The 25297-nt window shown below is 43.5% G+C and overlaps 1 protein-coding gene across 2 annotated transcripts in view; it reads left to right on the top strand.

Moving 5' to 3' along the window:
• Nucleotides 1-6261: 6261 nt before the first annotated feature.
• The window catches only part of nrp2a (neuropilin 2a), a 127526-nt gene continuing 108490 nt past the window's right edge, over nt 6262-25297 (top strand). For both annotated transcript variants that reach the window (XM_041781630.1, XM_041781632.1), the window contains exon 1: nt 6262-6972. In XM_041781630.1, coding sequence (XP_041637564.1) covers nt 6897-6972 — 76 coding nt within the window. In that variant the 5' untranslated portion in view covers nt 6262-6896. The remainder of the gene's footprint in view (nt 6973-25297) is intronic.

Raw genomic sequence — 25297 nt, 5'->3', positions numbered from 1 at the left:
GCAAAATGCTCCTCAGGCTGTTGCGCCACATACTTTCCCAGCCTTTCGTTGCCCTGTCCCAACTTTTTTGATATGTGCTGCTGCCATCATATCCTGTTTTTCATGAACTTTGGTTTCAACTTCTGACATGTTGCTACTGCTCTACTGTGAGTCAGATATGGGGTTATGAGATTTGAAAACCATTGCTTTTTCTTATTAAGACTTTATAAAGCGCCCCAACTTTTTTGCTATTGGGGTTTTAATATCCTGATATTGAGACAGTCGACCTTTGATCTTCTTGAGCTGTAGGCCATCATCATCATTATTATTATGTGTGGTGAATGAAGAAATGATGGAAGTTTCACTTTTTGAATTAAATTTCTTTAAAAGAACTTTGATGAGATTCTGATTCTTTTAGATGCTAGACTTCCAGTTAGCTGCTTGCTAACTTGCTAACTGGATGCACAGAGGTCCATTAGTGACTAAGTGAGTGAGTGGATGATGCCTCTTTATTATTGTAGTAAGACAAACTTCCAAACTAAAGACACTTAGAGCTGGAAAATCTCAGAATCGAGCTGTTTCCCCCAGCATGACTAAACTGTACATGAGTGAGCTGAACACCATGAAAGAAAACCTGAAATCTTCAAACTTTTTTGTGAGTTTGTTCCAGGCAAACAACACTTAATCCCACTGAATCGCTGCCATCTTTCAGTCCAGAATCCAGACTTCAATACTGAAACTATGATCCAAGAAAGTGCTGTTTTTAATTATAGAAAAACTCATGTTTCATCGACAGGAAATCCAAGAAGACGACGTCAGAGTTTGACCCAGAGTTTGACTGACAGGTGGTCCCTGAGAAGTGTGTGCAGCGTTGAGCGTGTTGCCAAAACTGATTGAGTTGCATACATCAGAAGGTTACAGTATAGAGTGTATGTTTGCCCTGTGGGATAAAATCCGCCACATTCCCTCCGTCTTTAACCCCGCGTTTCTCAGCTTCTCCTGTGGACTGTTGCCCTCCATTAACCATGCGTTGACCCAATATTTTGGGGGTTGAGGGCTGACGGTGGGGGCTGAGATGTTGACAAATGGGGCAGAGGAGTATCAAATGACCCCTGGGGACTGGGAGGGGGGAGTGGAGCAGAAAGTGAGCCGGTGTTGGTAGAAGGTGTTATTCAGGCTGTTTTCTCTTCTTCTTTTATCTCTCTATCCGTGTGACGAGGTCAGAGCCGAGCAGAAAGACTTTCATCGATGCACACTCCTATCACAGCCGCGTAAACAACCCGCACAAACAGCACGTGGCAAACTGGTTCACGCCAGCCTGGGTCCGCACCCACAGGCTCAGATTAGCCAATCACAGCGCCGTGTGACAGCCGCCGCACCCCGCAGCTAGAGGCGGGTTTAAAGATGACAGACAGGCTGGAAGAAAGCTGCAAGTCGACGGCATCAAGTCAACCTGGGGGGCGTTAGCAGCAGGGGGGTGACGGCTGGCTGAGGTGACAGACAGTCAGACAGACTCGCAGTGACACTCAGACCTGTCATACGACCTTCAGTCAAGGGCGGCAGAGGTCGTTTGTTGACTTTGTTTATGACTTAGAAGTGTCAGCGTTCACAGACAATAACACATGATGGCAGCGGCTGACAATCAGATGTTCATGTGTTTATTTCTGTCATTTTACTTTTATTTATGCTGTGACAAGTTTGTGAACCAGTGTCAGGATAGGATGTAAGGTTTCAGTTATTATTTACAATGCTGCATCAGAAAGGTCGTCAAAATACCTAAAAAGATCTTATTAATACCCAAGAATCCACTTTAACAGAGGTCAGAGGGCATCTAGGAGGTGTGATCGAGCATACTTTTCCAGATAAACTAAAGATGAAAATTAAAGCCATTAAAACCAAAATCCATGCTACCCTCTGTAAGCATGCTTGTTTTTAAACTTGGACCTTTTCTGTTACAGACTTTCTGTCCCAATAATGAAAATAGTCAAAAACATTCAGACTCTCTTCGGTAGGCTGCTAAAGCTCGGCAGTAGTGGGTCTGACTAAAGTACCTCTAAAGATCTCAGCAGTCACCTTTCTCCTCCAGGACACCTGTCATTTAGGCTCTTACAGGGAAGTAGAACCAAGGCCGCCCATAAGGGGGGTAAAGGGGAGAGCTTTCTGGGGCCCAGCCAAACCCGGGGCCTCTGAAGGTCAGGAACATCCTGGTCCGGTAATGGCTATATTTCATTTTTAACCTGAGTAATACACACTCTTATCAAAGCAACAACAATGAAGTTCATGTGTTTATGCCTTACTTCAATAAGGCGGTTTAAAATGTAAACCCTTTTTCTTTAAACAGAATCACCTTTTGATATATTTACAGTCAGAGGTTTGTGCATTGTTTTGTGTTTTGAAGCTGAGCTGCTGCTCTGTGTATTCACCTTTTTGTTCAGGTCGATGGGCTTTACGTGGATCGACTTTTATTAGAGCTGGGTGATTAATTGAAAAATAATCAAACCCACATTTAGAGCCAATAACGGACATAAACCTGCTGTGTCGTTATTTTGCTTTTGTCTCCTTGTAAATCTCTCTTTATTATTGCACCATGGAAGCACACTACGTGAGAGGCAGTAACGTGACTCCGCCCCATCCAATACTACACAGAAGCGCTATGGAGTAAAACCAAGCGGCAACCTCCGGTCCTGAAAAATGAAGCCAATGGAGAAGTGCAAAAAATTGCTATAAGCGCTATACAGCGAGTGTCCACTTGAGGCTGGCTGCAGGAACAGTGGAAGTCCCATCTGGACTCATGTTAAACAGCCGGTTTTGACACTAGAAATAAACTGGTTTACAGCCTGGTTCAAAAAACCAAACGTGTCTCATTAGCTAGTCCCACTGTACAAGGGGTGAATTTTTTTGTACCACGATCGTTTGGCTTATATTTAGGAAAAAACCTCACTTTGCGCTGATTGGCGCATCTCATTTGATTGACAGATAGCTCAACAAGCAGAGGCTCCGTTTCTGTCAACAGGAATGCTAGCTAGCAGGCTGACAGGAAGTGGTACTTAGTGGGCAGGCCGTTAGGTTGAATCAAAGTTCAGTTTAGACCACGATTTCAATATGAAAGCCTCCATGGATTGGCTTCAAGAGCCGTTCTAGTCCGCCTATTATAAGCAGACGACTGACGTCACACAGGGTTTGTCCAATTCTTTCTACAGTCTATGAGTAAAACTCAAACTGTGGGGCTGCCGAGGGGGCTCGCTTTGAGCGTTCCTCTCTCTCTCTGCACATCAAGCCGATGTTTGTATGATACCTATGATCAGGGTAATACGTATACAGACCAAACATAATTTATCTGGGCGTCACACAGTGAATTAACCCCAACGATATCTAGTTATGGAGATCAGCGCTATCTGTGATCGACCAATAGATGCAAAGTGGTCGCTCACTCTGCATCTTTCTTCTGTAAATGCATCCTCTCCTGTTAAACTTCTGCTATTGTTACCCACGCCAATGAAATCAGCAGGCGGTTCTGTAAAGGTTTCCGTATCTTTCTTTCTTTCTTTGTTCGTTTGTTTGTTTGTATGTGTGCAAGATAACTCCAGAACGGGAAGTCGGATCTTCACCAAACTTGCAGGGAATGCTGGGATAGTGACAGGGAAGAATCGATTAGATTTTGGTGATGATCCGCGTACCCGTTCAGTTTTTCTCGGACTTTGAAATTTTGAACACCATAGTAATCAATGGGAGCGTAAGTTCCTCGGTGGCGCTGCTTAGGCGTGGGTCTGCCGCCTCAGACGGCCATTCTAGTTTAGTTTGTGGATGTTTGATGAAACTCTGTCAGGTTACTGTGCTGGTTCTGATCCTGAATTAATAATCATTGAACTTCCTCGCACTGATCAGCAGTTTTAAATCAACCCGCGGGTGAAAACTAATAATGACGTACGTTTAGAGGTGGTTTAATATAAAACTAGAAAAGCACTCACAGAGCACAGACCTCTGCCATCAGCCCTATCTCCCAATAGTGAAGAATCCTGTAAAAACATTCCTGGATCCAGACAGTGATCCAGATCACTCCCAAAATCTAATTTGCCGATTACTCCCTCTCCGGTGGGGTGGAGACACGGTGAGGCAACGCGTTGGCTTTGCTACGTGTGGACTGTCATGGCGGAAGCACCCATGATCTCACTGGACGATTGGAAGTCATGTCAGAGGGTGAATATTCCTCTATTCCTCCCAGCATTGTGAGTATTCTTGCTACAATTCGCTGTCTTTCTCTCTGTTACGCTCTGACTCATCTCCTCGACCGGGCGTACATCTTTCAAACTCTATACACTCCAAAACTTTGAATAGAAACACACCAAAAACATGCTGCTGGGATTGAAGTTACTCATGCCCGCCATCTCCCGGTGTGAACTGGTAAAGGTGCAGACCTCCACCATTAGCCCTATCTCCCAATAGTACAGAATCCTTTAAAAAATTCCTGGATCCAGACGGTGATCCAGATCAGTCCCAAAATCTAATCAGTTCTTCCTTATGCCATTTCTGACATTTCCTGAAAATCTGTCCATGACTTTTTGAGTTATGTTGCTAACAAACAAAGGAAAAAATGAACAAACTCACCCGATCACATGACCTCCTTGGCAGAGGTAAAAAGGCTACTGATGGTAACACTACAACAGAAACACAGTTAGGGAGAGAAAGAAAGCAGAACAGGTGAGAAACAGGTGAGCTGCCCCTATGGGGGGGGGCGAGTTTATGTTAGTCTATTTTAGTGGAACACACCAATAAAACAGAGCATTAATTAGGCTATGATTGAAATAATCAACCTCGGTGATAAAGGTTTTTTTTTACTAATAGATGGATAAAAACTTATCTTTGTTACTCCCAAAGACGGGGTGTTCACACTCTCTGGTCACAGATGTGGATCAGGGTTTCACCTAATCTTACAAAGCAGATAGATTTGCCAGTTTCCGTGTTTCTCACTGGTGAATCCATCTTGCAAAGCTCCCATCTGAACCATTTGGGCCTGGTTAGAAAGTGACAGGACCAATCAGCATCGAGGGGCGGTACTTTCGGGAGTGGTGACGTAAACAAGCTGCAACGAGAGGCCGGGGCAGTTGTGGAGGAAGAGATTAGCGTGGATGCTGCTGAAGCGCCAGTGTTATCAGGACTTGACGACATTTCTACATTAAAAGAAGAACAAAGAACAGCAGTGAGTTGTTTTCTTTTCAAAAACCACAGACGTCGAGTACTGACGTGTCTACAGTCGCCATGTTTCGCGTTGTTCCTCTGTAGCTGCACACACACACCTCGGTCGCGGCTACATCACATGTTTTGTTGTTCTGATTGGCCCGTAGAGATGTGACAGAACGTTCATCCAATCACACGCTAAGTTTTTTCAAAGGCTCTGCCCTTTCCCAAACGCTGTCTATGAGAGGTTTACCAGATGGGTGTGTGACACTAATCCATCTACGGTATCAGGCTAGGTTCCACCAGCACTGGTTGGTGATTTCATGGTTGGATTGGAGCGTCTTTAACTCTTACAGACTCCTCTAAACTCACTTTCTCTCGTCCAGAAGGCGTTAAAATCCCATCAGGAGGGTTATAGTGTATTTGATTTCCCCCAAACGTTGCTCCGGCCTTTAGGAATGCACCTAGCTGCTCCAAATAAAGATGCCAGCATACTGTACCTCATTATACGGGCCGTCCAGTACATTACACGGTAACACAAGCCGCAGGCAGGGCACATGGGCCGGACCCTGCAGGCCTTTCTCAGCAGATTATTTTGGGCTCACTACTGTGTCATTAGACGGCCTGCCTCTGTATTTAGACGCTGCTGATTGCAGGGCTGAGGCTGGGCAGGGCTGAGGTGGGCTCTCCCTCTCTGTTGGGTTGAGGGCTTTGACATTGGCTTTGCTGTTTGATGTGTGTTTGTGGGGGAAAGCGGCCTTGTGCCTAGGGAGGAGGAGGAGGAGGAGGAGGAGGGTGGATGCACACACAGTCACTCCTCCCTGCATGTCTCACTCTTTCTGGGATTTCGTCTCTGCAGAAAACAGCCGGAGGAGAAGTTCTGGTTTACCATCACAATATGTCTTATCTGCTCCTGATCTGTGGAGGAGTTCATATCTGTGCTATCTTCTGGAGGGGGATGCAGCTCAGTGTGTGAGAGAGAGAGGGGAGGAAGCAGCAGAGAGAGAGGGAGAGAGAGAGGGAGAGAGAGAGCGACAGGAGGGGGCGGAGCCGAGGCGCCGTGACTGTAACGCGATAGCTGCTCAGCTCAAAAGCGCATCACTCACTCACACACTCCACACACACCTCCTGGATACGGACACGCAGGGACCCACGCCGGAGCGCAGGCTGAACGGAGCCGCTACCAGACAGAGAGCCTCACCAGGAGGAGCAGCGGTGCCGGCGGAGGTGGCAGGACAGTCAGATCTCTCTGTGTGGACGCCAGAGCGCGCGACTGCTCTGTCTTGGTATCAGCTCCTAACCTCTGCTTTCAGCAGGACTTTTCCTCCACGAGCAGCGGACCGCGTGTGCGCAAAATACGCAGGGAGATACCGCGGACTGGGAGCCTCTCAGTCGGATCCTGACGCGCCCTGGAGCCGCTGTCTGGACTCTCTGGAGCGCAGAAACCGCCCGAAGCTTCACAGCCTCGGAGCGCACGCCATATCGACCCAGGAGTTAGTTCGCTCGCTGCTTTCTGGAGGACGTTTTGTTCCGCTGAATGGACACGGACTAGATCCTGAATTCCCTCTGTGATATGTGGTTGGCGCGGACTTTCTCCACCGTGGGATTATAACTGAAGTGTTTGAAGACGTGTTCTGCTCCTGAAGGGGTGTGGGTTTTTGGAGGAAAATCAGATTTTCCACCCTTGGTGTTGGAAACATCAGAAACTTCAAAGCTCTGCAAGAGTTTGTGCATCATCCAAGATGGATTTGGTTTCATCCCTGATTGGATTTTTAATGGCGCTGTGTCATTTGGCGTCAAGAGTCAGAGGAGAGGAGGGTGAGTTTGACTTTCTTTGATTCTTGGCGCACGCGTGGTCTGCAGGGTTAAAAACGCCAAAAGCAAACAGAAGAATAGTCTTAAATCTAGTGGGGATCAAACCTGCCCTGTTTTCAAGCTCTCATTGTCAGGTTTCCCAGAAAGCCCTCGTGTGGCTCCAGGATCCATGCGCGTCCTGGTTTGATGGCCTTTTCTCCTCTATTTATGGTCAGATTTGGAGCTGGATTGAAACAGACGGGCTGGATGTCTGTGTTTAAGTCTGATGTGTGGGTGTTAGAGTGAAAGAATGAGATTTAAATAGGCTTGTTCGTATTTTGGCCACTTCCAGCCCGTGCCAAGCCAGCTGGCACACATTTAAACCCGGAGAACTTCCACACCTTCATCAAATATTAACAGGATCGGAAGCATTTCTGTGTCCCAGCCTCACGAGCGCAGGATCGACTCTCCTGTCAGCTCAGCGGACTGTGAATGAGATGATTATATGCATGAAGCTCCTGAGAATCCAAACACGTTGTTTACCCTCCTTGTTTTCTTTGATTTAATTATTTGTGAAGAGAATAAACCAGACACAGCAGGTTTTTGGAACGCTTCCTCACGAAAACCGCGATGTGTCCAAGAATCCGTGCGTAAAAGCGCCTCCACTGTGAAAGGACTTGGCTAAAACGATTGTAATCACTCCTGTTCTAGTCATGAGCTTCATCAGCAACCCTGAGTGAGGTGTCTACCTTGGGTAGTTGGTCCTTGTGGCTGTGCGCGTGCTGAAAGCTGGGGCAGCTGGTGGCTGCGCGCCGGCATCTCCAGGCGGCGGCGCAGCGTCACCTCCGCAATCATAGAAGAATAAACCCGGAGATTAAGGAGCAGAATGAGCACGAGGAGTCATATCTCCCCGGTAAGGCGTTTAGTCTGCGCTCATTCTCTGCGTAACGCGCAGAAACCTGCGCCAGGTTTATTTCGAAGCCTCATTAAATGCGGATTTAACACCAGGGCGCACAGGGCTCCATCTGGATACATGCACAGAGATGTTGGAACAGTGATAACGTGTATGTCAACAGAATTGCGCAAAATGTGCGCAGGTTAGATGCACTGGTGGGAGAGAGGGATCACCACACAGAAGGTGACGCCACCAGTGTGATGACACGCACTCTCAGGCTGCCGCTTCCTTCTTTATTCTCCAGTTTCTGCAGCTTTTATGCTCCTCCAGTCCAGATGTTGCATGTGTGATGTGGATTTCCTCTGAATAGACAACAATCGTGCAAAAAATGCAAACGTTTGTTGCATGTCCAAAGAGATTTTGGCTTAAATTGGTGAATATCTTCGTGCCAGACGGCGAATGTCTCAGCACAGTTCCCATTTCTTTAATTTTATGGTGGTTAAACTCCGGCTCTTTCATGTTTAATGTGGATTTTCCTTCTGGGGAAATAATCCAGCATGAAAAAGCAAACATTTCTGGCACAATAGGAGAGAATCTCTACAGCACCAACTGTAGAAATCATCAAGATGTCTGCATAATTCTCATTTCTCTGCTGGTGTGATGGTCTGACTGATTTGTTGCATCCTGCTGTAAAAGTACAAGATTTGTGCACAAATCAGTGGCATTCTTTGTGCAAAAGAGTGAAGATTTTAAACTTTCTGGTGGGGAAACTCTTTGTCTAGTGTGGATTTTCCTTCTGGGGATGATAACCAGCATGGAAAGCAGATATTCCTAGAATTAAAGGGGAGAATCTTTGTGTAAAACAGCCATGTCTGCACGCTTCTCCTGTTCTCTGCTCTCATGATGGTTTGACTGGTTGTTGCATATTTTATGTGGAAAATCAAGGATGTTCTTCTGCATGAAAAGCAAACATTTCTTGTGCAAGGGCCAAAATCTTTGGGCAAATCTGCACGAATCTCTTTCACTGGTTCCATTTTTCTTTAAAATGACAATCAAGGAGGGAAATAGTGCTGCAAAGTGCAGAGTCTGTGCACCAAATCCTAGTTCCCTTTCTGTTTGAGATGCTTTGACTTTGGTTAAAATGTATTTTTCTGGACTTTTTTTGGTTCTAGGAGCACATTTTCTTGAACTAAACGGAAGGATCTTAGTGAAAATCCATCACCAAACAGTAAACTCTGTTCAGAACAGTGAAACTGTCATTCTGGAGCCTTTCATGGCGGTTTGACTGTGGTTGTCACATGCTTTATGCAAATAAGCTCAATAATCTTGCTGCAAAAATCCAACATGTCTGACTCTAAAGGGAAGAATCTTTCAAGATTAAAGCGTCAAATGCTGGAAATCTTTGCACCATTCTTGTTTTCTTTGCTTTTAGCAGCATAAAGGCGCTTTAAAGTCAAATGCATGCATTTCTCCCCCTGACAGGATAAAACGGGGAAAGCTGTGGCAAAGCTGTGCATGCATGCTCCTCAGTCATGCCCATGCAAACATCTTTGCTGGTGTTTGTCTGTTAAATGCATCATGATTGGCTAACAGTGGTGGACATGGGTGCCTGCGGTTCTGTCGCTGGGTGACGAGCTCTGCATGATCCCATGATGGCCGTGGAGTCGTTACAACGCCACCCGCTGCTCGGCTCCCCTCACACGGGCTCTTCCTCCTCTTGTTTAGGCTACTTGTTTTGAAATAGGACAGCCACCCCTCTGCATTTCTCTGGCTGCCTGTGCAGCCGCTGATCAGAGACAGATGTGGGCCTCTTGGCAGCCACCAGGGAAGCTCTCCCTCCCTCCCTCCCTCTCTCTCTGTGTGTTTCCCCTGCCAAGACACTGCACCGCATGTCCCTGCCTCTGCGCCCCCCCAGAGAGCCCCAGCAAACACACATGCCAAGAGGAACGAGGGACAGAGGAGAGCAGAACACGAGGCAGAAGAGCAGGGCGGTTCAGAGGGGACGAGGCTGCAGCATCAGAGCAGAGATTACGGAGAAGGAACATGGCAGAGGGGGGAAACGGGGGAGGAAGGGGTGAGATCAAAGCGTGCAGGGGTCACAAGTTAAAGCGGCGCTGGACTTGGAGGAGCAGATCGCGTGAAGGCTTTTATGAAGTGACACCAGCGTCTGAGAGGCTGAAAATAAAGCCCGCTGTTGTCACAGGAGAGAGAAGTGACTCTAAAGTTTCAAAGATTGATGAAATTGTGCTTTGAAGCCTCGCTGAAATCGTTTCTATGAAACTTTTCTGCCAAAAAAGCTTTGGACTTGAATTGCATGAAATTGAATCCTGCTTTTCATGAGACGCCATCGAGTTTCTGGACGCGTTTCCAGAAGCAAATGTTGCCCTTGAATGTGCTGAGATGAGTTTTTAACTCTTTACTGAATGAATGTGGATGCTTCTTTAACGTCCCTGTATTGCTATCGTTACCTCAAAGAAGCAATTCACTGCACAAAAACCTGCAGAAGCTTGGCAACTTCAGCAGACACAGAAGATCAGACCTTAAAAAGGAAGCATGCAGACGTGAGCTCCAAGCTCAGAGAGCATCTTCTTTTATTTGTCCTGGTTTTGTGATTTAACAGTAAAGGCATGATCTGGTCTTCTTTTTCACCACTCTGAGGACTGCTGCTCGATGGTGTCATTAAAGTTTCATTCTGGGTGTCATACGGTCCGGTGAGCAGGTTTCATCTGGCCTGCAGCACGTTCTGAGGAACCAGGACCTTTAGGGAAGTCATTGTAGGACATTATCATGACTTTTTAAAAAATGAGGCTTAATTTTCAGCACAATCATCAACCAGAGGCTCAATCAAGGCTGAAGCTGTGAGAAATTCAGCAAATTTATTAAAGAAACTAAATGGTGCCAAATAAAGAGCCATGAGGGAGGTGAAGGAGTCGGCTGAGTTTATCCAGGTCTCTAAAATGAGCCAGAATCTGCATCCCTGCAAACAGACAAGACAAAGATTCTCAATGCAGGACATCAGGAGTTTAAGCTTTAACAGGATTTCAGTAAAAACTGAACAATGCTGATGCTTGTTGTGGCACTAGAACAACGAAAAGAGACGTCCTTAGAGCTGAATGTTGGTGAATTTATCACTTATCTACGTAAATGTCGGCCAGTATTTTGGTTTGCCTGTTTCTGATGTTGATCCTCTCCTCCACTGTCTTCTGACTATTCTTAAGTTGTGCTGCCATCTGATGCTCTTGGTTATTAAATGAACAGCAGCATAACTGAAACGTAGCATTCTGCTTTTCTGGGCACCAGTCAGACCTGAACGACCCCGAAGAGTGGAGCTAGACCAGTGATACTCAACCTGTGGCTCTGGAGCCACATGTGTCTCTTTAGTGATGATTTGTGGCTCTTTAGTGATGATTTGTGGCTCTTAAGTGATGATTTGTGTCTCTTTTATGACTTAATTTTAAATTTTATTCCCCCAGAAAATTTTAGAGGGAAACTTTTTTTGCCCTTTTTCACAATTTTTTGCCACTTTTCACCCACTAGAGCTACCTTTTGCCATTAAATACCACTTGTTTCCTATTTTTTTGGTCAATTTTTGCCCTTTTTAACCACTTTTTTTGCCCCCTGTTGCCCATTTAAGCTACTTTTTGCCATTAAATACCAATCGTTCCCATTTTTCCCACTTCTTTTTGCACTTTTTCCCCATGTTTTGCCACTTTTAACCAATTTAAGCTATCTTTTGCCGTTAAATACCACTTGTTCCCATTTTTCCCACTTCTTTTTGCACTTTTTCCCCATGTTTTGCCACTTTTAACCAATTTAAGCTATCTTTTGCCATTAAATACCACTCATCTCCATTTTTTTCCCACTTCTTTTTGCACTTTTTTCTCTTTTTTCCCACTTTTTGCTGATTTAAACTACATTTTGCCATTAAATACCACTTGTTTCCTTTTTTTTTTGCCCATTTTTGCCACTCTTGACTGCTTTATACCCATTTTATTATTGTCCACCCATTTTGTTGATATGTTTTTGCCACTTTTGGACCATTTTTGCCACCTGTAACTCATTTTTTGTCACTTCTCACCCATTTTTGCTACTTTCTGACCCTTTTTCCACTTTTCTCCCCATTTTCACCCCCCTTAGTTTTTTTTTTTTTACCATTTTTGCCACCTTTAATTTACTTTTAATGCTGCTTAAGCCATTTTTTGCCACTTTTCACTACTTAGATTGTGGCTCTTTGGCTCTTTGGTTGAGCAGGGTTGCACCAAATGATGAGCCATTCAGAAGCCCAAAGATGATTATTATGATAACTGAGTGGACCTAAAAGATCCAGATCTCTAAAGAGAGACCCAGTCCCCGTCACTAGAGATGAGTCTGGACACACAGTGGCAGTGAAACCCAGACAAGATCAGGGTTTACTGGGCCAGACCGTGCCAGAATTTACTGACCACACCGCCAAAAGAGTCTCCAGAAAGTTTAGAAACTGACAACCTGGTTTTGGTGTTATCTTTCATCAAATGCTCCTCTCCTCATAACTACAGTCAGTTCAGCATTATTTCGACTCAGACATGGAATATTGTCTGTAATAAGGCATGAACGAGTTTAAGTGAAGTTGGAAAAAGTGATAGAAATTGGTGACACTTTGTGCTGGTGAAGGGTTAAAATCTAAAATGTGTCCCGCCTGGGGCGTCCCAGTCGGAAACGTCCGTCCCTGTAAAGCTCGTGGATGTTCTGGAGGTAAATGATCCATAAGAGACATAAAAAGCTGGGACGCCTCCTGCTGCTGTCACTGAGAGCTCTAAAGGTCCTCTCTCGTGTCTCCAGGCTCCTTGTTTTCTGTCCTCTCTCCTCCCTGATGCAGACAAACTTCCTCTCCACTTGTACTGTAATCTCTGTAGTTTGACTCTCTGACATGTACATCAATTACTGCATAGCATGAGCATTAATATTCAGGCCATTAAGCAGCTCATTTGCATGTTTATTGAGTGGGCGTCTGTGCATCCTTTCCACCTATGGTATCGACTTCTCCCAGACTTCTAATTTAATCATTTATTTTCCAAATGCTCGCCTCGTCTTCTCTATTTGTTTTTTCTCCCTCTCCTCTCACTCGTCCTGCCTTTCAATTCTTTGCGTTTCTGTGTTTTAATCTGGCCCAGTCTCCGAGGTATCAGCTGCAAAAACAAGGTCACCTATTAGCATTCATAGCCGGAGACAAATGGAGCGGGCTGCGTTCAATAGCAGTCAGGTAGGAGGGGAACGGCCCACCGCACGCAGGGTGAAATTAAAAACAAGACCCCCATAAATAAACCAGAGCGGGGTCTTTCACTCTGCCACATTAGGCTCACGAGGGGGTCTTAACGGGGGCTCGGGGACGGGTTTAAGGGAGCCGGAGGGGGGGTTAGCATTGTTTTAGATTTACTGTAATTTAAAGAGGAGAGGGAGCTGAGGGGAGGAATTTAAAGAAGGTTTGACAGCGCAGGGCCTGGAAATACATCCAGATTTTTACATATGTCCATTTATTCTCACTCTAGGTTAAAGGTAAGGCTTTATTTATATGAAGAAGATTTAAATAAGAAGATGCCAGTAAGAGGAGGAGGCATTAATACCACACACTGAAGCTAAATGAGGAATCATTCTGTTTATTTAGATTAATTTAAGAGCATTTATTTCCCTAGCATGGCTGTCAGCACTAATACATTAATCATGATGAGATTAAGCTCTGAAATGAATGGTTCGAATGTTTGAATCACATTATCTGCATGTTTAAAACTAAAGCTAGCACAGCAGGCAGCAGCTGATGCTACTCACTGTAGCGTCTCCTGCTCTCACAGTGATGGAGAATAAGCTCACTGCTGCTCCTGAAAGGTAAAGCCATTCTCACTCATGACAGTCCAATTCTCTCTTCTTTTATGTTCCTTTCAGATGTTTTAATTTACTTTTCTATCTGTAGCAAGTTCTTTTTTCCAGGGTTAAGCTAAGTCACTCTATACTGACGTAATTCTGTATTTTCTACCAAAATAAAAGCAGGTTTTTATTAAAATGGAAATCACATGCCATAAGCTTACATGGGAACAACTTTTGGGCGATTTAATTATTTTGGAAGACACAAGTGAGGAGCGACAGAAGTCAAAAATGTGTGACAATTGGAATAAGGGGCCAAAAAATGGGTTAAAAGTGGAGAGAACATGCTGAAAGTGTCTAAAAGGTGGCAAAAATGTAACCTTACAAAGCAGATGGATACGCCCATTTCCTTGTTTTTCACTGGTGAATCCATCTAGCAAAGCTCCCGTTTGAACCGTTGGGGCCCGGTTAGAAAGTGACAGGACCAATCAGAGACGAGGGGCAGTACTTTTGGGTGCAGCAGAGTCATGACGTAAACGAGCAGCAGTAAGAGCTGGTGCAGTTATGGAGGAAGAGGTTAGCATGGATGCTGCTGAAGCGCCAGTTTTATCAGAACTTGACGACATTTCTTTGTTAAAAGAAGAACAAAGAACAGCAGTGAGTTGTTTTCTTTTCAAACACGACAAAAGTCGAGTACTGACGTGTCTACAGTCGCCATGTTTCGTGTTATTCCTCAGTAGCTGTGCACACACAGCTCGATAGCGGCTACGTCACGTGTTTTGTTGCTCTGATTGGCCCGTAGAGATGTGACAGACAGAATGTTCACCCAATCACACTCTAAGTTTTTTTTCAAATCCTCTGCCTTTTCTCAAACGTTTCCTATTGAAGCTTTCCCAGATGGATGTGTGACAGGTTAGCAAAAATGGGTTTCAAGTGGCCAAAATGGGTTAAATGTTGTAGAAAGGTGGAAAAAATGCGTTAAAAGTGATAATGACGGGCAAAATTGGGCAAAAAAAAGTGGCTAAACTAGGACAAAGGTGGGCTAAAACTGGCAAAAAGACGGCAAAATAGATTCAAAGTGGCAAAAAGGGTTAAAGTTACTAGAAGGTGGTAAAAAGGGATTAAAAGTGATAAAAAATGGTCAGTAATGGCAAAAATGGGTCGAAAACAGTAATAAAAAGTGGTGAAAATGCTAGACAGCAGCAAAATGGTTTAAGCTGTCAAAGAAGTGTCAAAAATGGATAGAAAAATTGGTTAACTTGGTTTAAATAGCATGAATTAATAATTTCAACACCAATAATAGCTTGCCATGCTTTTCAGCTCTTAATGAGGTAACTGTAAGCCAGGATGCTAGCACCAATGCTACTGATCCAACACATCCACTGATATCATCAATGAATGGAGGTCCCATTCTCTGGGGGGTTTTCAGGGGTCCAGCCTGATCTGTGGGCGGGCCTGGTTACAGGACTTACAACGTATGGTACAAACTCCCACGGCCTTAAGGCTCACTACTGTGCTGTGCTATAAAGTTAAGAACCACTGAGGTGCAGACCTGATTACTTTGAAAGAAACTGGAGAACTTTGGGGAAATCCAAAACTATGACAAAGACTTAAGCTGGCAGAAGAACTTGGGATGGATTGAGAAGGAAATAAGGGAACAGTAATGATGATAACAGAGATCAGATGACTCACCCAATGAGCTGTCAGAGTTTTTAAAGTGAAATGAGACTTTAAATAGCAGTGGGGGGAGTGGCCTAACCAAAGTCTGACCAATCACGATTAATAAAAATGCTTTTGTTGCAGACTGTAATTGCATTGTAATGCTAACAGCCCTCCAAAGACAGGCCTGGCCCAGTCACTGGGTGTCACTGAGTCATTTTGTACATGCTCTGCATATTTCTGTAAAGCATCCCCGGATAATAACACGAGTGTGTGTCTGCTTTGTTCTTCTACATCACAGCACTGTCCTTCCTCTCGTTCCATTTACTAAATCTGCTCACCGCCTTAAATTTAAATGTTTTAAAGGATGAAACTTCATAGGAAGGACAATGCAGCCAGATGGCACCACATCTAAAAAATGCATTGCACTAAAAAAAGGCAACCTTTATGTGAATGTATGCTTTAAAATGTTCTCCAAAATACATAATAATACATAATACATGGCCTAATACATCACAGTGGTAAAAGGTGAGTTTGATAGAATCAGCTCTTCAAAGTTGCCGCCATGGTTTCAGACCACACCGGTGCCACAGCAGCTCTCATTTCAACAAGAAGACGTGGATTTTGTCATGTTAGACGTGTCTGATCCCCAAAGAATCACTTCACATTCACTTCCATTAATTGCAGTTGAAAAAGTGATCAGTAGCTGTGGGTCCAAAGTGCCTGAAACATCACCTGGCTCCTCACTAGTTCAACATTTTGGTACAATTTAGACGACGCTCTCTCCTCTGGGGTTAAAAATATGACTGAAGATCATCACGTTTCTGCACTTTTAACGCCCCCATCATTAAAATGCTGGAGATTTAAGCGTTATTTTTACTCCACATCCAGTGACGGTTGAGTTTCTGTGAGGGTGGGGGGTCGAGCGTGCCCACAGATCACTTCGCCTCCTGCAGCACTTCCTCTCAGCCCTTCCTGCTGATGCAGCCTCGGCTGCTTCAGACAGCCAAACGTCAAAGAAAAGTGGCTCCCGTGTGCCGGTCTGACACCGCCGCACACGCACAAAAGAAGCACCCAGAGAGACGGAGACATGATACTGCAGGCAGGTAGTGTTTAGGATTAGACCCACACCATTAAACCCCCTCCTCCTCCTCCTCCTCCTGCAGGCAGCAGCTTCCATCTGTTTATCCGATTGATCCATTGAAGCATTGATCAGGACGGCCAGTGTGGTGCATTTAGCTGATTAGCATGGAGCACTTATCCTGTTAGGGAGGGAGAGGAGGAAAAGAGGATTTTAGGATATTATCTGGCTTTGATGTGGCTTTTGTTGGTTTCTTAAAGGACAGAAATCCCTTCTTTAACTCAGTAACACTGTTAAACAAAGAGCTATTGTCTGTGTTTGCTGCTTTTGTGCCCTGACTCTTGGTTTTCAGGGTCAGAAATGCAACAGTTAAGTCTTTAAGTTAATTCACATTATGCTGCTGCTGCTGCTGCAGCCACTAAAGTTAAACAGACATTCTAATGTGGGCCTAGCAGTCGTCTGTTTTCTGCATTTTGTTATTTTACTATCTTCCTCACTGACAGCTTGTTAGAAAACTGTTGTCATTCCTAAGAAGTGATTCAACAAGTATGGGAAGTAAAAAAATGTTGTAAATCTTTGAGTTTGGATCAGTTTTGAGTTTTTAGCACATTTTAAGAGTTAAAAGTGCAAATAGGAGGAAGTTTACTTTGCACTTTTGTGCAACAATAAGAAGAATGATGCACTCATGACCTGAGAGTTTTGCACATGTGCATTCATAGTATATAAACTTTACAGGAGTGGAGGGCCGAGTTCTTTGGTAGTTTGGTGCTAAAGATGATGATTTTGTTGAATATGTCACAGATCAGTGATACTCAACGTGTGGCTCTTTTATGTCTTAATCTTCAATAGTTCCCCCAGAAAACCTAAAAAGGGAACTTTTGGGCCCTTTTTCATATTTTTTTCCACTTTTCACCCATTAAAGCTACATTTTGCCATTAAATATCACTTTTTTTCTTACTTGTAGCAATTTTTGCAACTTTTTTCACCCACTCAGCTACCTTTTGCTATTATATACCCCCTTTTTTCCTATTTTTTTTTGCCACTTTTTCACTTTTTTTGCCAATTTTCCCCATTTAAGCTATCTTTTGCCATTAAAACCACAGTTTTTTCTTACTTATTGGAATTTTTGCCACTTTTTCCTATTTTTTTCCCATTATTATCAATTAGAGCTACCTTTTGCCACTATATACCCATTTTTCCCAATTTTTTGCCCATTTTTGCTACTTTTTTGCCCTTTTCACCATGTTTTGCCCAATTAAGCTGCCTTTCCCATTAAATACAACTTGTGTCCTATTTTTAGCCCATTATAGTCAATGTCCACCCATGTCTTTGCCACTTTTATTGCCACTTTTGGACCATATTTCGCCACCTGTAACTCATTTATTTGTCACTTCTCAACTATTTTTGTTTCTTTCTGACCCTTTTCCCTCTTTTTCTTCCCATTTTTTCCCCTTTTCGCCCATTTTTGCTGCTTTTTTTTAACCATTTTTGCCAACTTTAACTCATTACCTCCGCCAAGGAGGTTATGTGATCAGCAGGGTTTGTTAGTTTGTTTGTTAGCAACATAACTCAAAAGGTTATAGACTGATGTTGATGACATTTTCAGGAAATGTCAGAAATGGCATAAGGAAGAACTGATTCGATTTTGGGAGTGATCCGGATCACGGTCTGGATCCAGGAATTTTATAAAGGATTGGGAGATAGAGCTGATGGCGGAGGTCTGCGCTCTCCAAGTGCTTTTCTAGTTGTTATTGCTACTTCTAGCTGTTTTGCCTCTGCTCACCACTTAGATTGTGGCTCTTGCAGGGATATTTTTCAACAGTTTGGCTCTGTGGTTGAGCAGGGTTGAGTAACACTGTCATAGATGATGATGATGAGGTCTCAGTGATGGTTTGTTGTTCTGGTGATGATGGTGTAACGTCTCCACTTGGACTAGAAATAGCATGTGCTGTCCTTGCTGTCAGACGTACATTTAGCACCTGCTAAATTCAGTTCTGATGAAGTTTAGTTCATAGCAGTAATCTCGTACTTCAGAGTGTAAACAGAGCTGCATCGATCTTTGAGGTTTTTGCAAGATATTCTGAAGACAGCGTTCTGTGATTTACAGTGATATAGAGAGTGCAAATGAGCAGAGATTTAGTTCATAATGTTATCAGCATGATATCAGGACAAAAACAACCTTAAGTTAGTTACTGGTATCGGTAGAATTGAACGTTTCTGCAGATATTTACAGCCTATATTGGCTGTAAATGTAGCTACACTATACTACAGTGTGGACAGAGTGAAGCACAATCAGCAGGTCTACCAAAGCTGCTCTCAGATTTTCCCCTTGTGATGTCATCTGGGGAGTTGTTTAAATATTTACAGCATTAATTATCGACATACTGCAGCAGACTGTCATGGATAGAGTAGAGGGGCATTCTTCATGCCAGGTAATCTTCTGTCCAGGTGTGAATCTGCTAACTCAGCAGATCAGCAGCATCTACCATTAAAAACAATGAGAAATCAGCAGAAACAAACTGAGTCACTCCAGAGTTGAACTAACTGCTGCTGTAATCACAGGATAGTGTAGAACTGAGCTGCATAGATCAGCCTGGAGGCATGGGAAGGATCTACCATGATCTCAGAGTCCTGCATGTGTAGAGGGCAGGACCAGACGGCCAATCAGCATCAGTCCTGCTGATAATTAACCATCTATCAGTGAGTTTTAGATTCTCTTCCTCCCACAGCCCGGTCCTTCTACCTCAGCAGAAAGCACCCAGTGATGAAAGTGAGTCTTTCTTCCTCCCCCCTCCTCCCCCGCCCTCCCCCCGGTCCAGTCTAGTGTGGAGCGGCTGAGATTAAAAGCAGTCTTAGAGACAACCCCTCTGCTCCTGACTGAATGGATGAGCGCGGCCCGCTCTCCCCTCTCATTCCTTCACTCTGGGCGATAGCACTTTTTAATTAAGGTGGGGGAGGAGGGACGGGACAGTGGGAATGATGGAGGGATTTATCAGCGCCTCTCCTCACACTCGCAGCTTATCCCAGAGCGTGACGCCATACTTCCAGCGATAAGGGGGCTAATAGAAATGAGAGCGCGCTCACAAGCACACAGAGGACAGGACGGAGCGGAGACATGCAGACATATGCACATTTCAGAGATAATGAAGATAAAGACGCTCACAGCGGGCACAAAGACATCTCTGGCTCTGACTTGATGGATCATGACTGCAGAGTGTGCACACTTAGACACCCACATTCATTCTGTTCATCAACATTTATTTCATTCACAGATTCAACAGAAACAGCAGCAGTCAGATGGATTCATGCACTGTTTGCTCTTTTGCTCAAAATGGTACAGGATCCGTTAGTTTGATTTTGATAGACTGAAATTACTGCAGTTTAAAGAAAACAATGTGTGTACGTTAAAACTCTGTCTTTAAGGTTCCAACCACCAGCTGAGAACGACTGCTCTGTTAAAGTTACAAACACGCCGACACCTCTGCACAAACATGAAGGAAGTGTAGTTTGACTGATGCTGGCTCCTTCTCTGCCTCCTGTCACAGCCTCTGTCCTCATCAGCTGTTCAACCACCAGTCAGCAAATTCATTCAGAAATTCATGGCTTCCATACCTGACAGCACTCCCGTTTTTCAGGTTTTCCCATATTTGGAAATCTCCCGCCCATTTCCTGGGAAACTCTTAGGACTCTACTAGAAATTCACTAACTCTATGTTTCTCTGAAACACGGGTGTCAAACTCAAGGCCCGGGGGCCAAATCTGGCCCGTGGTGCAATCATACCCGGCCCACCAGATCATATGATGTTTTAATCAGAACTGGCCCACCAGTATGAGGTCTGCAGATTTCCTCCAGTATAAAAATGTAAACTTCACCTTGATGATTTATAATATCCTTGTTGAGTCATAAAAATTAGAAAAAGGAAACAGTAAAAATAATTTGATAAAAAGTCATTAATATGGAGAAGAAATTAGTGTTTTCTCTACATTTTCAATTTTGCATCTCACAGTTATGACTAAAATTTATGATTTTGACTGTTTATTTCATATTTTAACCTTTACATCTCATAACGTTGACTTTTATCTCATATTTTTACCTTTTAGATTCATAATTTTACATTTTAAATCCTATTTAGACCTTTTAAAGTCATGCTTTTGACTTTTATCTTACGTTTTGACCTTTATCATCTCCTAACTTTAAATTTTGTTTCATTTTTTTAACCTTAAAAACTCATGATTTTTGATTTCATTTCATATTTGGACTGTTCAAACTCATGGATTTAAAATTTAATCTCATATTTTGACATTTTAAACTCATGATTTCAATGTTTATCTCATATTTTGATTGTTAAATATGATTTTGATTTTTTTTTTCTCAGTTTTGCTGACCATTTCAGCTCCTAACTTTGACTTTTATCTCATTTTTTTACCTTTAAAACTTGTGATTTGAACTTCATTTCATATTTTGACTTTTAAAACTCATGATTTTGACTTAAGCTCATATTTCGACTGTTAAAAATCATGGTTTCAGTATTACATCTCATATTTTGCTTTTTAAAAACTTTATTTTGACTTTAAAAGTCATGTTTTAACCTTTGAAACTTATAAGTTTCACTTTTTATCTCAGATTTTGAGTTTTTAACTTGTCATGTCAACCTTTTAATCTCAGAATCATTTAGGTTGATACTCAGTGGTTAAATATCGACCCTGTTAGGCCCTCAGGTTAGACCCAAATTGAGAATCCAGCCCCTGCTGTGATGGAGTTTAACACCCCTGGACTACACCATTTGGACATGTTTAAGGGGGGAGCAGGGGCCCCCTAATATTATGTTTTAGTCTAGTTGATACAAATTTCAGTCTGTTAAGCCACTCAGTCAGTTTCTTTTGATTCAATAATGACACTAAGAAAATATAAATAAAAACTCATTTCTTATTGCCGGTTTCTCAGTGGCCCCTCCCTATTGTGGGCCTCAGGTAATCAGTAGAAAAAAAAAAATCTGATTTATTTTGTCAGTTATTTACACAGTATTGTAGGTTTTGGTACGTCTATGCAGGGAGTCAAACCCATTGGACCACTTGGGCTAAATTGGCACATTTTAATGCTAATTTTCTATATTTTGGGGCCTTTTCTGCTAAAAGGTGAAACTGTTAAATGTCAACAAGGCTGGAAAATTCCTCCAATAAATCATGAGATAACTTGAAGATAAAAATGGTCAATATTTGCTCATTCTTGCTTCAGAGTCGTGTTACTCTTTGCTTTTTTTTTGGCGTCTGTATCAGCAGATGAACAATGCAGGTGCTTTCTGTTGTTTGGATTGAAGATTGTAAGGACTGTAGGTAAATATTGGTGATCATTTTTGATAAAAAGCTGAAGATTTATCAATAATTGTGATCATAACCAGCAGATAGAGCTGATGATGGTGCTTGCAGCCCCAGCAGCAGTCCTTAATCTAGTATCCAGTGCACATAGCTCACATGTAGCCGTACCCGTGTTCCTGTAATGGGGTTCTGGTGTCGGCCTGCTAGAGACAAATGTGGCACATACGTGTGTGAGCGTGCAGACAGATTGGCTCCTCTACCAGAAGAGACAGTGTAATTCATGAAGCTCTGTGCCAGCTCCTGAGCGTTTCCCCCGCCTTCCTCATCTAACAGCACAACTTCTGCCTCACCAAAACACACACACACATGCACACACGCTTCGATCCAAGTATATACAGTACCGGCTAATTGCCACGTAGAGTCGAGCAATCAGGATATAATCTACACGTCGTTTAGTCGTGAAGCATCGCTGCTGCATCTTTCTGCAGTTTTTCTCTGCAGCTGCAGCAAACAAACACACACACACACACAACACACCTCCAGTGCATGTGTGTGTGTGAGCTGACTGGCAGAGGTTTCCCAGTGGGGTCACCGTCTACAGGGAGCTGCTGGATAGCAGGCATGTCTTAATGAGGCTCGTCAGACTCTCTGCTCCTCTCCCTCTCTCTCCTGCTGTCACTCGTCCACGTCACCCGCCTCACCCGCCTCACCCCTACCATCAGTCCTCCTCCTTATTCTTCATCCATCTTTCCTCTCTCTCATAGAGACGCACAATTAACTAATTTCTAATCATGACTTTGGCTTGCAGACAGTCAGAGAAACAGGATTTATGGTGGTTATTTACCTTACAGATGGAAACTCCACCTGACCCTATTCTACTTGTCATCATATCTATGCATATATTTTTATATTTCCCCTATCTGCATCAATGCATTACTTCACAGATTACAGATAAAACTAGATCAAAATTCTTTTCCTTGCAGGGGAAGCGTGGAGGTGCTGAGAGCTGAGGTGTAGTGGAAACCCTGCTAGAATAGCCAAAACTGGCATGGAAGTCATTAACTTTAATATTTTCATCGCTAAAAAGGTGAGAAGGTGCTTTAAATAGCTGAAAACAGAAGAATCATCATAAGAAAAAACAAGTTTAGTTTCATATAAAAATCAAAGTCAAGACTTTCTGGCTCAAACTTAAATCAGTCCCGGGTCTGTCAAACAGCCAAAATATTGACTTTGATGCATTTTTAGTTTTTGTGTAGCATCTGAATTAAGATTGACTAAAAAGATTGACTAAAGTTTTTACAGTGTCAATACAATAAAGTATGGAGGAGAGGATTGGCCCCACAGAAGAAGAATAAAAATGGCCGACGCGAAGAAGAAAAGCGTGGATGCTTACTCAGCATCTCCACAGCTCAGTGCTGCCCCCATCATCCCTGGTGGTACTGCAGCATGTGAGCTTCTGGAGAACTGCCGTCATAGAGGACACAGAGGCTGTGTTTTTATCTGTAGATTAATCGAATGTAAAGCTTAATGGAGCCTTTAGTCGAGTATGAATCCTGAAAACTAAATTCATCCACGTCTGGGTCATGTTTGTCTGATTCTTGTCTGAAAAACACCGTGGGAGAAATGTCCCAGTCCAGCCACAGAGCAGCTGGATTTCTGTTTTTAAAATGAGCACTAAGAAATAAAAACCAGCCTTAGAAAATTAGAAATGTTGATCTCAGTGTGGATCAGAATGACCGTGATTGCTTCGCCCTACTCTTTTCTTCTTCTCCCTCTGTAATCCCCTCACCTTCCCTCCTCCTCCTCCCTCTTCATCCTCCTTGAAGGCCGTTGAATGAGCAGCTCAGAGAAAAAAAAAGTGTTGATGCTGCAGGATTCTCCCCGAACGGCTTAATCTGACCACGACTCTGCGTGCTGATAGCCTCCTGCACGCCGTTCCCTCCATCAGCGTGGACAATGGCGGTGTGTCTGCAGATAACGAGCCGCGTTTGTGTCTACATGCGTGTCTGTCTGCCATTCTCTCCCATCGCTGCTATCTGTTTGAAATGTTTCTGTTTTTTGCGCCTCTGTCGGCCCCTGGTGATTGACGGGCCCTCTGTGCGTTTGGGTGTGTGGGTGGCTGTTTGAAAACGTTGTGTGTGCGTGCATGAAAGTGTGGGCGTGTGCTTTAAGCATGCTTCCGCGTAGCTGAACTTGTGTTATTTTGTGCAGCAGCTTGTTGTATATATGTGTGTGTGTGTGTGTGTGTGTGTGTCTGGGTGTTCTCACGTGGGCGACTGGAGCGTGCACTCTCCTGAAACCACTGGCAGCTGCATGTGTGTGTGTGCGTGTGTGTGTGCGTACGTGTGTGTGTGCGTACGTGGGCTCGGCTCCTCTTCAGTAACAAAGTAAGGAAGCCATCGCTGCTCTATCAAATGTCAGAGAATCTTAAGTGAGCCTTTTAAGCACAATAGGCGGTAGAAATGTCATCACTTGAAGGGTCTATTACACTTCAAGCCTTTGGTGCTGTTTTCTCTTTTTTCCGCTTCCTTTATTGATGCTTTCACAGGAATTTGAAAGAAACAGGCGAGAATATCAACCCATTTATGTCAAGAATAGATTCAGTCAGCGGGTGAGTGGTTAAGTCCACCTTTTTGGTGTTAAAATCTCAGAAATTTGGCTTGAAATAGAGAAAAGTGAACCCATGATATGAAAGCTGAAAGTCTCCGAGCATTTTCTGTAGCAGATGTTGATGAGTAAAAACCTCCTCTAAACGAGCGTGTCGGATCATTTCTCAGGACTCTGCAGGAGACGCAGGTTTGTGGAGTCATGCAGGTGTGAACCCCTGTGGATCTCTATACACCTAAAACAGCCAACAGGTCAAATGCACCATCATTAAAGTGCCTTGATTTTCATAAACAGCAGTTAGTTAAGCTTGTAAGATACATCTGCACACATAAATGTCAGTTGTTTCATAGGAAATACACTTCATCAGCAGAGATTTATCCAGAATTGTGTGCAAAGTTCTGAATGCATTTTCCCTAAATGAGCCATGCTTTCTCACTCAGCATGTTTGCAGAAGGTCTGACAGTAACGGCCATGATTTCACACCAATCTGGTGCCATTAGATGAGTTTGATCGAGCTAATTGTTCCAGTTAAGAGGAGCTAAAAATGCTTTTTGGATTTATTTTGGATGTAGAAAAGACATGCAGTGAACGCAGGTGTCATGTCAAATCCAGGAGAGAGAGAGAGACAATGTGATTTATACCCAGGACAGTAGTGATTCAGTCTTAGTGTCCCCCATATGTTTAAAGTAAATCTGTGGTAGCCGCCATATTTGAAACACTCTCATTGAAGTGTTAGTCAGTTTGCATAAACTGTAATAACCTTGCAGCATTCCCTAGTTTGTCTTCGGATTCCTGCAGAACTTCTACGACACAGCTAGCCAAATAAATGGCTAGGACCTGAAAGTTGCTCTTGTCTCTTCAAATTTGAGCCGGATTGCAGAGCTGCAAGCTGCACACAACTTGGGCTTTTTTTTTTTTGGTTTGGTTTATTTTTGGTTTATTTTTTTGGGGGGGGGT

This window comes from Cheilinus undulatus, linkage group 24 (genome assembly GCF_018320785.1).
Source record: "Cheilinus undulatus linkage group 24, ASM1832078v1, whole genome shotgun sequence".
Taxonomy (NCBI): Eukaryota; Metazoa; Chordata; class Actinopteri; order Labriformes; family Labridae; genus Cheilinus; species Cheilinus undulatus.
Note: the sequence above shows the minus strand (reverse complement) of the source record. Positions and strands in the feature narration are given on the sequence as shown.